Source organism: Hypanus sabinus, unplaced genomic scaffold (assembly GCF_030144855.1).
Source record: "Hypanus sabinus isolate sHypSab1 unplaced genomic scaffold, sHypSab1.hap1 scaffold_1155, whole genome shotgun sequence".
In the NCBI taxonomy this organism is placed as follows: domain Eukaryota; kingdom Metazoa; phylum Chordata; class Chondrichthyes; order Myliobatiformes; family Dasyatidae; genus Hypanus; species Hypanus sabinus.
In genome coordinates, this window is record NW_026779213.1 from 79,026 (window position 1) to 96,320 (window position 17,295).

Below are 17,295 nucleotides of genomic sequence, written 5' to 3' on the forward strand. Positions count from 1 at the left end.
TCTTGACCATCTATTGTACAACACTCCCCAGACACCACCTTGACCATCGATTGTACAACACTCCCCAGACAACATATTGACCATCTATTGTACAACACTCCCCAGACACCACCTTGACCATCTGTTGTACAACACTCCCCAGACACCATCTTGACAATCTATTGTACAACATTCCCCAGACACCATCTTGACCATCTATTGAACAACATTCCCCAGACACCAGCTTGAAAAACTATTGTACAACACTCCCCAGATACCACCTTGACCATCTATTGCACAACACTCCTCAGACACCATCTTAACCATCAATTGTACAACACTCCCCAGACACCATCTTGAAAATCTATTGTACAACGCTCCCCAGACACCATCTTGATCATCTATTGTACAACACTCCCCAGACACCATCTTGACCATCTATTGTACAACACTCCCCAGACACCACCTTGACCATCGATTGTACAACACTCCCCAGACAACATATTGACCATCTATTGTACAACACTCCCCAGACACCACCTTGACCATCTGTTGTACAACACTCCCCAGACACCATCTTGACAATCTATTGTACAACATTCCCCAGACACCATCTTGACCATCTATTGAACAACATTCCCCAGACACCAGCTTGAAAAACTATTGTACAACACTCCCCAGATACCACCTTGACCATCTATTGCACAACACTCCTCAGACACCATCTTAACCATCAATTGTACAACACTCCCCAGACACCATCTTGAAAATCTATTGTACAACGCTCCCCAGACACCATCTTGATCATCTATTGTACAACACTCCCCAGACACCATCTTGACCATCTATTGTACAACACTCCCCAGACACCACCTTGACCATCGATTGTACAACACTCCCCAGACAACATATTGACCATCTATTGTACAACACTCCCCAGACACCATCTTGAAAATCTATTGTACAACGCTCCCCAGACACCATCTTGATCATCTATTGTACAACACTCCCCAGACACCATCTTGAAAATCTATTGTACACCACTCCCCAGACACCATCTTGACCATCTATTGTACAACACTCCCCAGACACCACCTTGACAATCTGTTGTACAATACTCCCCAGAGACCATCTTGACCATCTATTGAACAACATTCCCCAGACACCACCTTGACCATCGATTGTACAACACTCCCCAGACACCATCTTGAAAATCTATTGTACAACACACCCCAGATACCACCTTGACCATCTATTGCACAACACTCCTCAGACACCATCTTAACCATCAATTGTACAACACTCCCCAGACACCATCTTGAAAATCTATTGTACAACGCTCCCCAGACACCATCTTGATCATCTATTGTACAACACTCCCCAGACACCATCTTGAAAATCTATTGTACACCACTCCCCAGACACCATCTTGACCATCTATTGTACAACACTCCCCAGACAACATCTTGACTATCGATTGTACAACACTCCCCAGACACCATCTTAACCATCGATTGTACAACACTCCCCAGACACAATCTTGTAATCTATTGTACAACACTCCCCAGACACAATCTTGTAATCTATTGTACAACACTCCCCAGACACCATCTTGACCATCTATTGTACAACACTCCCCAGACACCACCTTGACCATCTGTTCTACAACACTCCCCAGACACCATCTTGACCATCTGTTGTACAAAACTCCCCAGACACCATCTTGATCATCGATTGTACAACATCCCCCAGACACCACCTTGAGCATCGATTGTACAACACTCCCCAGACACCATCTTGACCATCTATTGTACAAAACTCCCCAGACACCACCTTGACCATCGATTGTACAACATTCCCCAGACACCACCTTGACCATCGATTGTACAACACTCCCCGGACACCATATTGACCATCTATTGTACAACACTCCCCAGACACCACCTTGACCATCGATTGTACAACACTCCCCAGACACCATCTTGAAAATCTATTGTACAACACTCCGCAGACACCACCTTGACCATCTATTGTACAACACTCCCCAGACACCATCTTAACCATCGACTGTACAACACTCCCCAGACACCATCCTGAAAATCTATTGTACAACACTCTCCAGACACCATCTTGACCATCGATTGTACAACACTCCCCAGACACCATCTTCACTGTCTACTGTACAATTCTCCCCAGACACCATCTTGACCATCTGTTGTACAAATCTCCCCAGATACCACCTTGACTATCGATTGTACAACATTCCCCAGACACCACCTTGACCATCGATTCTACAACACTCCCCAGACACCATCTTGACAATCTATTGTACAACATTCCCCAGACACCATCGTGACCATCTGTTGTACAACACTCCCCAGACACCATCTTGACAATCTATTGTACAACATTCCCCAGACACCATCTTGACCATCTATTCAACAACATTCCCCAGACACCACCTTGACCATCTATTGTACAACACTCCCCAGACACCATCTTGAAAATCTATTGTACAACACTCCACAGACACCATCTTGATCATCTATTGTACAACTCTCCACAGACACCACCTTGACCATCTATTGTACAACACTCCCCAGACACCATCTTGATCATCTATTGTACAACTCTCCACAGACACCACCTTGACCATCTATTGTACAACACTCCCCAGACACCATCTTGATCATCTATTGTACAACTCTCCACAGACACCACCATGACCATCAGTTGTACAACACACCCCAGACACCATCTTGACCATCTATTGTACAACACTCCCCAGACACCACCTTGACCATCGATTGTACAACACTCCCCAGACAACATATTGACCATCTATTGTACAACACTCCCCAGACACCACCTTGACCATCTGTTGTACAACACTCCCCAGACACCATCTTGACAATCTATTGTACAACATTCCCCAGACACCATCTTGACCATCTATTGAACAACATTCCCCAGACACCAGCTTGAAAAACTATTGTACAACACTCCCCAGATACCACCTTGACCATCTATTGCACAACACTCCTCAGACACCATCTTAACCATCAATTGTACAACACTCCCCAGACACCATCTTGAAAATCTATTGTACAACGCTCCCCAGACACCATCTTGATCATCTATTGTACAACACTCCCCAGATACCATCTTAACCATCGATTGTGCAACACTCCCCAGACACCATCTTGAAAATCTATTGTACAACAGTCCCCAGACACCATCTTGACCATCTATTGTACAACACTCCCCAGACACCACCTTGACCATCTATTGTACAACATTCCCCAGACACCATCTTGACCATCGATAGTACAACACTCCCCAGACACCATCTTGAAAATCTATTGTACAACACTCCACAGACACCACCTTGACCATCGATTGTACAACACTCCCCAGACACCATCTTGACTATCGATTGTACAACACTCCCCAGACACCATCTTAACCATCGATTGTACAACACTCCCCAGACACCATCTTGAAAATCTATTGTACAACACTCTCCAGACACCATCTTGACCATCAATTGTACAACATCCCCCAGACACCATCTTGACCATCTATTGTACAACACTCCCCAGACACCATCTTGACCGTCTATTGTACAACACTCCCCAGACACCATCTTGACCATCTGTTGTAGAAAACTCCCCAGATACCACCTTGACCATCGATTGTTCAACATTCCCCAGACACCACCTTGACCATCGATTGTACAACACTCCCCAGACACCATCTTGACAATCTATTGTACAACATTCCCCAAACACCATCTTGACCATCTATTGAACAACATTCCCCAGACACCACCTTGACCATCGATTGTACAACACTCCCCAGACACCATCTTGAAAATCTATTGTACAACACTCCCCAGACACCACCTTGACCATCTATTGTACAACACTCCCCAGACACCATCTTAACCATCTATTGTACAACACTCCCCAGACACCATCTTGAAAATCTATTGTACAACACTCCCCAGACAACATCTTGACCATCTATTGTACAACACTCCCCAGACACCACCTTGACCATCTGTTGTACAACTCTTACAGACACCATCTTGACAATCTATTGTACAACATTCCCCAGACACCTTCTTGACCATCTATTGAACAACATTCCCCAGACACCACCTTGACCATCGATTGTACAACACTCCCCAGACACCATCTTGAAAATCTATTGTACAACACTCCCCAGATACCACCTTGACCATCTATTGTACAACACTCCCCAGACACCACCTTGACCATCTGTTGTACAACACTGCCCAGACACCATCTTGACCATCGATTGTTCAACATCCCCCAGACACCACCTTGACCATCGATTGTACAACACACCCCAGACACCATCTTGACCATCTGTTGTACAAAACTCCCCAGACACCACCTTGACCATCAATTGTACAACATTCCCCAGACACCACCTTGACCATCTATTGTACAACACTCCCCAGACACCACCTTGACAATCTATTGTACAACATTCCCCAGACACCATCTTGACCATCTATTGAACAACATTCCCCAGACACCACCCTGACCATCGATTGTACAACACTCCCCAGACACCATCTTGACCGTCTATTGTACAACACTCGCCAGACACCATCTTGACCATCTATTGTACAACACTCCCCAGACACCATCTTAACCATCGATTGTGCAACACTCCCCAGACACCACCTTGACAATCTATTGTACAACATTCCCCAGACACCATCTTGACCATCTATTGAACAACATTCCCCAGACACCACCTTGACCATCGATTCTACAACACTCCCCAGACACCATCTTGACAATCTATTGTACAACATTCCCCAGACACCATATTGACCATCTATTGAACAACATTCCCCAGACACCACCTTGACCATCGATTGTACAACATTCCCCAGACACCATCTTGAAAATCTATTGTACAACACTCCAAAGACACCACCTTGACCATCGATTGTACAACACTCCCCAGACACCATCTGAACCATCGACTGTACAACACTCCCCAGACACCATCTTGAAAATCTATTGTACAACACTCCGCAGACACCACCTTGACCATCGATTGCACAACACTCCCCAGACACCATCTTCACCATTGATTGTACAACACTCCCCAGACACCATATTGACCATCTATTGTACAACACTCCCCAGACACCATCTTCACCATCGATTGTACAACACTCCCCAGACACCATATTGACCATCTATTGTACAACACTCCCCAGACACCATCTTGACCATCTGTTGTACACAACTCCCCAGATACTACCTTGACCATCGATTGTACAACATTACCGAGACACCACCTTGACCATCGATTGTACAACACTCCCCAGACACCATCTTGACCATCTATTGTACAACACTCCCCAGACACCATCTTGACAATCTATTGTACAACATTCCCCAGACACCATCTTGACCATCTATTGTACAACATTCCCCAGACACCAGCTTGACCATCGATTGTACAACACTCCCCAGACACCATCTTGACCGTCTATTGTACAACACTCCCCAGACACCATCTTGACCATCTATTGTACAACACTCCCCAGACACCATCTTAACCATCGATTGTGCAACACTCCCCAGACACCATCTTGAAAATCTATTGTACAACAGTCCCCAGACACCATCTTGACCATCTATTGTACAACACTCCCCAGACACCACCTTGACCATCTATTGTACAACATTCCCCAGACACCATCTTGACCATCGATTGTACAACACTCCCCAGACACCATCTTGAAAATCTATTGTACAACACTCCACAGACACCACCTTGACCATCGATTATACAACACTCCCCAGACACCATATTGACCGTCTATTGTACAACACTCTCCAGACACCATCTTGACCATCAATTGTACAACATCCCCCAGACACCATCTTGACCATCTATTGTACAACACTCCCCAGACACCATCTTGAACATCTGTTGTACAAAACTCCCCAGACACCATCTTGACCATCGATTGTACAACATTCCCCAGACACCACCTTGACCATCGATTGTACAACATTCCCCAGACACCACCTTGACCATCGATTGTACAACACTCCCCAGACACCATCTTAACCATCTATTGTACAACACTCCCCAGACACCACCTTGACCATCTATTGTACAACACTCCCCAGACACCATCTTAACCATCGATTGTACAACACTCCCCAGACACCACCTTGACCATCTGTTGTACAACTCTCCCCAGACACCATCTTGTCCATCGATTGTACAACACTCCCCAGACACCATCTTGAAAATCGATTGTACAACACTCCCCAGACACCACCTTGACCATCTATTGTACAACACTCCCCAGACACCATCTTAACCATCGATTGTACAACACTCCCCAGACACCACCTTGACCATCTGTTGTACAACTCTCCCCAGACACCATCTTGTCCATCTATTGTACAACACTCCCCAGACACTATATTGACGATCTTTATCTGCCTGGCCTGCTGAGTTCCTCCAGCATTTTGTGTGGAAAACCTCTCACCCACCAAACTGCAGCTCTCAGTCCTTGTTCTCCAACATCATTATCATTGCGTGCCGTATCATATCACGTTTGCAATCAAGATCTGTCCATTACCCTGATTGTTCTGGGTGGTGAGACAGAAGTGGTTTGCCATTGCCTTCTTCTGCGCAGTGTCTTCACAGGATGGGTGACTCCATCCATTAGTTTACACACACTTTGTTAGCATTTGGTAGCATTGCTTTTAAATTTCATATGAGCAAACTATAGTTTTCACAAGACGTTGAGGACACCTACATTGTGCACAACACGAATAATTTTTCTAACAATTGTTAACAGACAGATTATTTCACTTTTAATTGACAATACTGTATCACAATTCCAGTGAGTCAGTTGTTTGCAAACAAAATCCAAAGAAATCAGCCAAGACAACAGCAAAAAAAAAATTGTGGACCTCCACAAGTCTGGTTCACCCTTGGGAGCAAGTTCCAAACACTTGAAGGTACAACGTTCATCTGTACAAACAATACTACTCAAGTATAAACACCATGGGACCACGCAGCCGTCATACCGCTCAGGAAGGAGACACGTTCTGTCTCCTAGAGATGAACGTACTTTGGCGCGATAAGTGCAAATCAATACCAGAATAACAGCGAAGGGCCTTGTGAAGATGCTGGAGGAAACAGGCAGACAAGTATCTATATCCACAGTAAAACGAGTCCTATATTGACATAACGTGAAAGGCTGCTCAGCAAGGAAGAAGCCACTGCTCCAAAACCGCCATAAAAACGCCAGACTACAGTTTGCAAGTGCACATGGGGACAAAGATCTTACTTTTTGCTCCTCTGCTCCAATGAAACAAAAATTGAACTGTTTGGCCATAATGACCATCGTTATGTTTGGAGGAAAAGAGTGAGGCTTGCAAGCCGAAGAACACCATCCCAACCGTGAAGCATGGGGGTGGCAGCATCATGTTGTGGGGGTGCTTTGCTGCAGGAGGGACTGGTGCACTTCACAAAATAGATGGCATCATGAGGAAAGAAAATTAAGTGGATATATTGAAGCAACATCTCAAGACATCAGCCAGGAAGTTAAAGCTCGGTCGCAAATGGGTCTTCCAAATGGATAATGACCCCAAGCATACCTCCACAGTTTTGGCAAAATTGCTTAAGGACAACAAAGTCAATGTATTGGAGTGGCCATCACAAAGCGCTGACCTCAATCCGATAGAAAATTTGTGGCAGAACTGGAAAATGCATGTATGAGCAAGGAAGCCTACAAACCTGACTCAGTTACACCAGTTCTGTCGGGAGGAATGGAACAAAATTCCAGCAACTTATTGTGAGAAGCTTGTGGAAGGCTACCCAAAATGTTTGACCCAAGTTAAACAATTTAAAGGCCAAATACTAACAAAGTGTATGTAAACCTCTCACCCACTGGGGATATGATGAAAGAAATAAAAGCTGAAATAACTCATTCTCTCTGCGATTATTCTGACATTTCATATTCTTAAAATAAAGTTGTGATCCTAACTGACCTAAGACAGGGAATGTTTTCTAGGATTAAATATCAGGAATTGTGAAAAACTGAGTGTAAATGTATTTGGCTGAGGTGTATGCAAACTTCTGACTTCAACCGTATGTGATATGCACCAGTTGTTCATACAACCATTCAGTACCTGCTCCCACACCTTCCCGTGACCCTGCTCATGGGGTGGGGGGTGGGTGGGCTAAGATCTCGACAGATCTCTGGCTATCATCTTATAGCAGCCAACCCTGTGGACTGTTCACCACAACAATGCTCACTGCCTTTGGAGAGATGGTGGATGTTGGTGGAATTTGATGCAAGATGGAGAGAAGGATCAGCTGAACAATCACTATCACCTCACCAGGACGCACATCCAGCAGGTGAATCAGTCTATAAGAGGTTCGATGTCACAGAGCGAGAAACTGAAAAACCCCAATGGACACGAGACCTGATACCTGAGGATCTCTGTCCCACTGAGACAGAGGATGGTGATGGGGTGGGTTGTCCTGTAGACGATCCTTCAGGCTGATCCACTGTGGAAGCCTTCACATCTGGAACAGAGACATGGGAGAGTGGCAGAGGTTAAACAACACAACATGAACAATAATTCACAAAGACAAAAATCCAGAGCATCACACACAAAATAATGGAAGAACTCAGCAGGTCAGGCTGCATCTCTGGAGGGGAATAAACAGTGAATGTTCTGGGCTGATACTCTTCATCAGCATTGGAGAGGAAGGGAGAAGAAGCCAGAATAAAGAGGTGGGGAGGAGTACAGCTGGCAGGTGATAGGTGAAGCCAGGTGAGTGGGAAGGTGGGTGGGTGAGGGAGGAGGTGATTTGAGAAGCTGGGAGGTGATATGTGGAAGAGGAAAAGGGCTGAAGGAGGAGTAATCCAACTGGAGAGGACGATGGACCAGAGAATAAAGGAATGGAGGAGGGGTCCAGAGGGAGATGATGGGCAGGTGGAGAGAAGAGAAACACGAAGAGGGGAGCCAGGATGGGAATGGAAATACAGTAGAGTGAAGTGGAAGGGGAGAGGAATTACAGGAAGTTGGAGAAACCAATGTTCATGCCATCAGTTTGGATACTACCCAGACGGAATATGAGATGTTGCCCCTCCAATCTGAGTTTGGCCTCATCATATCAATGGCTGAGGCCTTGGACAGACACGTCGGAATGGGAATGGGGAGTTGAATTGAAATGGGTAGCCACTGGGACAACAATTTGGAAAGGAGGTCTCTGATCTGATGATATACCAAAACCGTCCAGTCCCTGTTCAGCAACTCTCCCTGGTGAATGTCTGTGACCGGTCACTACTCTGTCAAAGCCCAGATGCATATTGAGGACAGAAGGAGGGAAACATGACCCGACCACGGATACCTGAGCTCACAGACCCTAGTTGGGTGGTGAACAATCCTGGACCAGATTCACCCGCCACTGATCCCAGGGGTTCTCAAAATGTGTCTGACAGGGGATCTGTACCTCAGGTCACCGACCCTGCTGTGGTGGTGGTCAAACCCAGACCACGTTCTCCCATCACTGACCCCTGGGCTTCCCAACCTGCATCAGACTGGAAATACATACCTGAGCTCGCAGATCTTGCTGGGGTGGTGGTCAAAGCCGGACCTGGCTCTCCTGTCGCTGATCGCTGGGCTTCCTGAGCTGTGTCTGACTGGGTATGTATACCTTCTGGTCTGTTGTTCAAATCCAGATTTTGTTCTTCAGTCACCGTTCTGTGGGCTTCCTGATTTGTGTCCGGCAAGGAGTTTGCCGACCCCAGGGGTGGATCGTCTTCTCCCATCGCTGATCCCTGGAGTTCCCGAGCTGTGTTCGACTGGGGAGCTGTAGTCGAAATCCAAGACCCTGCTTGGCTGGTGGTCAACACCCAACCGCTGTTTCCTGTCTTTGATCCCTGGGGTTCCCGCGTTGTGTCCGACTGGGAAGCTGTGCCTGAAACCGCAGACCCCACAGGGCTTGTGGTCAAACCCACACCAGGTTCTCCCAGTGCAGACCCCTGGGCTTCCAGAGTTGCATTTGTCTGGGAATGTGTATCAGAGAGCGCAAGCCATGCAGAGCTGGAGGTCAAACCCCGACCATGCTCTCCCGTCACTGACCCCTGGGCTTTCCCAGTTGTATCCGACTGGGAATCAGCACCTGAAGACACAGACCTAGCAACTGTGGTAGTGAAACCTGGACCAAGTTCTCTGCTCACTGATCCCTGGGGGAAGGGAGTTCTATATGACTGGGAAACTGTATCTGAGCCTGCAGACCCACCTCGACTGGTGGCCAAACCCAGATTAGGTTCTCCAGTTGCTGATCCCTGGGCCTCCCCAGTTTTGTATGACTGGGAATCTGTACCTGAGCTCACCAGCACTGCTGGGTTGGTGGTCGCTTGGGTGGTAGTCAAACCAGGACCAGATTCTCCTGTCACTGATCTCTGTACTCTCGTAGTTGAGTCTGACCGGGCATCTGCCCCTGAGCTCAAAGACCCTGCTGTGATGGTGGTCAAACCCGGCCCAGATACACCCGTTGCTAATCCGTGGGTTTCCTGAGCTGTGTCCGAATGGGAATCTGCACCTGATATCGCAGAGCCAGCTTCTTTAGTAGTCAAACCTGGACTAAGTTCTCTGGTCACTGATCCCTGGGGTAACCGAGTTGTACGTGGTTGTGAGTCTGTACCTGAGCCCGCAGACACAGCTCGGCTGGTGGTCAAACCTGGACCAGGTTCTCTAGTTGTTGATCCCTTGGCCTCCCCGGTTTTGTATGACGGGGAAAACGTACCAGAGCTGGCTGACCCTTCTCTGGTGGTTGTCAATACTGGCCCAGACACTCCCGCCACTGATCTGTGGGTTTCCTGAGTTGTGTCTGACTGGGGTCCTGTCACTGACCTCGAAGATCCTGCTGGGGTGGTGGTCAAACTCAAACCAGGTTCTCCAGTCGCTGTTACCTGGGGTTTATGAGTTGTGTCTGACTGGGAATCTGTACCTGAGCCCGCAGACATAGTTCGGCTGATGGTCAAACCTGGACCAGGTTCTCTAGTTGTTGATCCCTGGGCCTCCCCGGTTTTGTATGATGGGGAAAACGTACCAGAGCTGGCTGACCCTTCTCTGGTGGTGGTCAATACTGGCCCAGATACTCCTGCCACTAAACTGTGAGTTTCCTGAGTTGTGTCCGACTGGGAATCTGTCACTGATCTCGAAGACCCTGCTGGGGTGGTGGTCAAACCCGAACCAGGTTCTCCAGTCACTGATCTGTTTGTTTCCTGAGTTGTGACTGACTGGGGACCTGTCATTGAGCTCGAAGACCCTGTTGTGGGGGAGGTCAGACTTGGCCTAGACATTCCCGCCGTGGATCTGTGAGTTTTACGAGGTGTGCCTGACTGGGAATCTGAACCCGAGCTCCCAGATCCTGCCGGGGTGGTGGAAAAAGCCGGACCGGATTCTCCTCTCACTGATCCCTGGGTTTCCCGAGTTGTGTTCGACACAGAATCTGTTCCTGAGCTCACAGACATGCCTGTGGTGATACTCGTACCCAGAGCAGACTCTCCCATCGCTGTCCTGTGGGGTTCCCGAGATGATTGTGACCGGGAATCGTTACCTGAGCTCGAAGACCCTGTTGCATTTGTGGTCAATCCCCGATTAGGTTCTTCCGAAGCTGATCCCTGGGCTTCCAGCGTTGTGTCCGACTGGGAAACTGTGCCTGAACCCACAGATCCAGTTGGGGTGGTGGTCAAACCCAGATCAGGCTTTCCCGTCACTGATTCCTGAGCTTCCCGAGTTGTGTTTGCCTGGGAATCTGAGCCTGATGTCGGAGACTTGGTTTCGGTGGTAGTCAAACTTGGAGCAGGTTCTCTGCTCACTGAGCCCTGGGGTAACCGAGTTGGATCTGACTGGGAAACTGTATCTGAGCCTGCAGACCCACCTCGACTGGTGGCCAAACCCAGATTAGGTTCTCCAGTTGCTGATCCCTGGGCCTCCCCAGTTTTGTATGACTGGGAATCTGTACCTGACCTCACCAGCACTGCTGGGTTGGTGGTCGCTTGGGTGGTAGTCAAACCAGGACCAGATTCTCCTGTCACTGATCTCTGTACTCTCGTAGTTGAGTCTGACCGGGCATCTGCCCCTGAGCTCAAAGACCCTGCTGTGATGGTGGTCAAACCCGGCCCAGATACACCCGTTGCTAATCCGTGGGTTTCCTGAGCTGTGTCCGAATGGGAATCTGCACCTGATATCGCAGAGCCAGCTTCTTTAGTAGTCAAACCTGGACTAAGATCTCTGGTCACTGATCCCTGCGGTAAACGAGTTGTACGTGGTTGTGAGTATGTACCTGAGCCCTCAGACACAGTTCGGCTGGTGGTCAAACCTGGACCAGGTTCTCTAGTCCTTAATCCCTGGGCTTCTCCGGTTTTGTATGACTGGAAATCCGTAACAGAGCTGGCTGATCCTTCTCTGGTGGTTGTCAATACTGGCCCAGATACACTCGCCGCTGATCTGTGGGTTTCCTGATTTGTGTCTGACTGGGGACCAGTCACTGAGCTCGAAGATCCTGCTGGGGAGGTGGTCAAACTCAAACCAGGTTCTCCAGTCGCTGTTATTTGAGTTTTATGAGTTGTGTCCGACTGGAGATCTGTCACTGAGCTTGCAGACCCTGTTGGGTTGGTGGTCAAACCCGGACCAGGTTCTCCTCTTAATGTTACCTGGGTTTTATGAGTTGTGTCTGACTGGGGATCTGTACCTGAGCTCGCAGACCCTGCTGGGCTGGTGGTCAAACCCAGACCAGGCTCGTTGGTCATTGATCCTTGCAGTTCCTGAGTCGTGTGAGGCTGGGTATCTGTACTTGATCTCGCAGTCCCTGCTGGGGAGGTGGTCAAACCCGAACCAGGTTCTCCAGTCGCTGATCTGTTTGTTTCCTGAGTTGTGACTGACTGGGGACCTGTCATTGAGCTCGAAGACCCTGTTGTGTGGGAGGTCAGACTCGGCCTAGACATTCCCGCCGTGGATCTGTGAGTTTTACGAGGTGTGTCTGACTGGGAATCTGAACCCGAGCTCCCAGACCCTGCCAGGGTGGTGGAAAAAGCCAGACCAGGCTCGTTGCTCATTGATCCTTGCAGTTCCTGAGTCGTGTGAGGCTGGGAACCTGTACTTGATCTCGCAGTCCCTGCTGGGGAGGTGGTCAAACTCAAACCAGGTTCTCCAGTCACTGATCTGTTTGTTTCCTGAGTTGTGACTGACTGGGGACCTGTCATTGAGCTCGCAGTCCCTGCTGGGGAGGTGGTCAAACCCGAACCAGGTTCTCCAGTCGCTGATCTGTTTGTTTCCTGAGTTGTGACTGACTGGGGACCTGTCATTGAGCTCGAAGACCCTGTTGTGTGGGAGGTCAGACTCGGCCTAGACATTCCCGCCGTGGATCTGTGAGTTTTACGAGGTGTGTCTGACTGGGAATCTGAACCCGAGCTCCCAGACCCTGACAGGGTGGTGGAAAAAGCCAGACCAGGCTCGTTGCTCATTGATCCTTGCAGTTCCTGAGTTGTGTGAGGCTGGGAACCTGTACTTGATCTCGCAGTCCCTGCTGGGGAGGTGGTCAAACTCAAACCAGGTTCTCCAGTCACTGATCTGTTTGTTTCCTGAGTTGTGACTGACTGGGGACCTGTCATTGAGCTCGCAGTCCCTGCTGGGGAGGTGGTCAAACCCGAACCAGGTTCTCCAGTCGCTGATCTGTTTGTTTCCTGAGTTGTGACTGACTGGGGACCTGTCATTGAGCTCGAAGACCCTGTTGTGTGGGAGGTCAGACTCGGCCTAGACATTCCCGCCGTGGATCTGTGAGTTTTACGAGGTGTGTCTGACTGGGAATCTGAACCCGAGCTCCCAGACCCTGCCAGGGTGGTGGAAAAAGCCAGACCGGATTCTCCTCTCACCGATTCCTGGGTTTCCCGCGTTGTGTCCGACACAGAATCTGTTCCTGAGCTCATAGACGTGCCTGTGGTGATACTCGTACCCAGAGCAGACTCTCCCATCGCTGTCCTGTGGGGTTCCCGAGATGATTGTGACCGGGAATCGTTACCTGAGCTCGAAGACCCTGTTGCATTTGTGGTCAATCCCCGATCAGGTTCTTCCGACGCTGATCCCTGGGCTTCCTGCGTTGTGTCTGACTGGGAAACTGTGCCTGAACCCACAGATCCAGTTGGGGTGGTGGTCAAACCCAGATCAGGCTTTCCCATCACTGATTCCTGAGCTTCCCGAGTTGTGTTTGCCTGGGAATCTGAGCCTGATGTCGGAGACTTGGTTTCGGTGGTAGTCAAACTTGGAGCAGGTTCTCTGCTCACTGATCCCTGTGGTAACCGAGTTGGATCTGACTGGGATTCTGTACCTGAGCCCACAGACATAGTTCGGCTGGTGGTCAAACCTGGACCAGGTTCTCTAGTTGTTGATCCCTGGGCCTCCCTAGTTTTGTATGACAGGGAAAATGTACCAGAGCTGGCTGACCCTTCTCTGGTGGTGGTCAATACTGGCCCAGACACTCCCGCCACTGATCTGTGGGTTTCCTGAGTTGTGTCTGACTGGGGTCCTGTCACTGACCTCGAAGATCCTGCTGGGGTGGTGGTCAAACTCAAACCAGGTTCTCCAGTCACTGTTACCTGGGTTTTATGAGTTGTGTCCGACTGGAAATCTGTACCTGAGCTCGCAGACCCTACTGGGCTGGTGGTCAAACCCGGACCAGGTTCTTTGGTCATTGATCCTTGGGGTTCCTGAGTCGTGAGAGGCTGGGAATCTGTACCTGAGCTCGCAGTCCCTGCTGGGGAGGTGGTCAAACTCAAACCAGGTTCTCCAGTCACTGATCTGTTTGTTTCCTGACTTGTGACTGACTGGGGACCTGTCATTGAGCTCGAAGACTCTGCTGTCAGTGAGGTTTGATTCAGCCTCGATATCCCCGTCACAGATTTGTGGGTTTTACGAGTTGTGTCTGACTGGGAATCTGTACTTGACCTTGAAGATCCTGCTGGGGAGGTGGTCAAACCCGGACCAGGTTCTCCAGTCGCTGATCTGTTTGTTTCCTGAGTTGTGACTGACTGGGGACCTGTCATTGAGCTCGAAGACCCTGTTGTGGGGGAGGTCAGACTCAGCCTAGACATTCCAGTCGTGGATCTGTTTGTTTCCTGAGTTGTGTCCGACTGGGGACCTGTCATTGAGCTCGAAGACCCTGTTGTGGGGGAGGTCAGACTCGGCCTAGACATTCCAGTCGTGGATCTGTTTGTTTCCTGAGTTGTGACTGACTGGGAATCTGAACCCGAGCTCGCAGTCCCTGCTGGGGAGGTGGTCAAACTCAAACCAGGTTCTCCAGTCACTGTTACCTGGGTTTTATGAGTTGTGTCCGACTGTGAATCTGTCACTGAGCTCGCAGACCCTGCTGGGGAGGTGGTCAGACCCAGACCAGGTTCCTTGGTCATTGCTCCTTGCGTTTCCTGAGTCGTGTGAGGCTGGGAATCTATACTTGATCTCGCAGTCCCTGCTGGGGAGGTGGTCAAACTCAAACCAGGTTCTCCAGTCGCTGTTATTTGAGTTTTATGAGTGGTGTCCGACTGGAGATCTGTACCTGAGCCCGCAGACATAGTTCGGCTGGTGGTCAAACCTGGACCAGGTTCTCTAGTTGTTGATCCCTGGGCCTCCCCGGTTTTGTATGACGGGGAAAATGTACCAGAGCTGGCTGACCCTTCTCTGGTGGTGGTCAATACTGGCCCAGACACTCCCGCCACTGATCTGTGGGTTTCCTGAGTTGTGTCTGACTGGGGTCCTGTCACTGACCTCGAAGATCCTGCTGGGGTGGTGGTCAAACTCAAACCAGGTTCTCCAGTCGCTGTTACCTGGGTTTTATGAGTTGTGTCCGACTGGAAATCTGTACCTGAGCTCGCAGACCCTACTGGGCTGGTGGTCAAACCCGGACCAGGTTCTTTGGTCATTGATCCTTGGGGTTCCTGAGTCGTGAGAGGCTGGGAATCTGTACCTGAGCTCGCAGTCCCTGCTGGGGAGGTGGTCAAACTCAAACCAGGTTCTCCAGTCACTGATCTGTTTGTTTCCTGACTTGTGACTGACTGGGGACCTGTCATTGAGCTCGAAGACTCTGCTGTCAGTGAGGTCAGATTCGGCCTAGATATCCCCGTCACGGATTTGTGGGTTTTACGAGTTGTGTCTGACTGGGAATCTGTACTTGACCTTGAAGATCCTGCTGGGGTGGTGGTCAAACCCGGACCAGGTTCTCCAGTCGCTGATCTGTTTGTTTCCTGAGTTGTGACTGACTGGGGACCTGTCATTGAGCTCGAAGACCCTGTTGTGGGGGAGGTCAGACTCGGCCTAGACATTCCAGTCGTGGATCTGTTTGTTTCCTGAGTTGTGTCCGACTGGGGACCTGTCATTGAGCTCGAAGACCCTGTTGTGGGGGAGGTCAGACTCGGCCTAGACATTCCAGTCGTGGATCTGTTTGTTTCCTGAGTTGTGACTGACTGGGAATCTGAACCCGAGCTCGCAGTCCCTGCTGGGGAGGTGGTCAAACTCAAACCAGGTTCTCCAGTCACTGTTACCTGGGTTTTATGAGTTGTGTCCGACTGTGAATCTGTCACTGAGCTCGCAGACCCTGCTGGGGAGGTGGTCAGACCCAGACCAGGTTCCTTGGTCATTGCTCCTTGCGTTTCCTGAGTTGTGTGAGGCTGGGAATCTATACTTGATCTCGCAGTCCCTGCTGGGGAGGTGGTCAAACTCAAACCAGGTTCTCCAGTCGCTGTTATTTGAGTTTTATGAGTGGTGTCCGACTGGAGATCTGTACCTGAGCCCGCAGACATAGTTCGGCTGGTGGTCAAACCTGGACCAGGTTCTCTAGTTGTTGATCCCTGGGCCTCCCCGGTTTTGTATGACGGGGAAAACGTACCAGAGCTGGCTGACCCTTCTCTGGTGGTGGTCAATACTGGCCCAGACACTCCCGCCACTGATCTGTGGGTTTCCTGAGTTGTGTCTGACTGGGGTCCTGTCACTGACCTCGAAGATCCTGCTGGGGTGGTGGTCAAACTCAAACCAGGTTCTCCAGTCGCTGTTACCTGGGTTTTATGAGTTGTGTCCGACTGGAAATCTGTACCTGAGCTTGCAGACCCTACTGGGCTGGTGGTCAAACCCGGACCAGGTTCTTTGGTCATTGATCCTTGGGGTTCCTGAGTCGTGAGAGGCTGGGAATCTGTACCTGAGCTCGCAGTCCCTGCTGGGGAGGTGG

At 49.5% G+C, this 17,295-nt stretch overlaps 1 protein-coding gene across 1 annotated transcript in view; it reads right to left on the bottom strand.

Annotated features, from left to right (window-relative positions):
• LOC132386425 (mucin-2-like) overlaps nt 1-16,711 on the bottom strand; it is a gene marked incomplete at its 3' end in the record, with an annotated part of 77,711 nt that extends 61,000 nt beyond the window's left edge. Inside the window, exons 1-2 of the mRNA XM_059958698.1 lie at nt 9,628-16,711; nt 8,497-8,592 (exon numbers count right to left, since the gene is read on the bottom strand). Coding sequence (XP_059814681.1) covers nt 8,497-8,592; nt 9,628-16,711 — 7,180 coding nt within the window. The remainder of the gene's footprint in view (nt 1-8,496; nt 8,593-9,627) is intronic.
• Between the last annotated feature and the right edge of the window lie 584 nt (nt 16,712-17,295).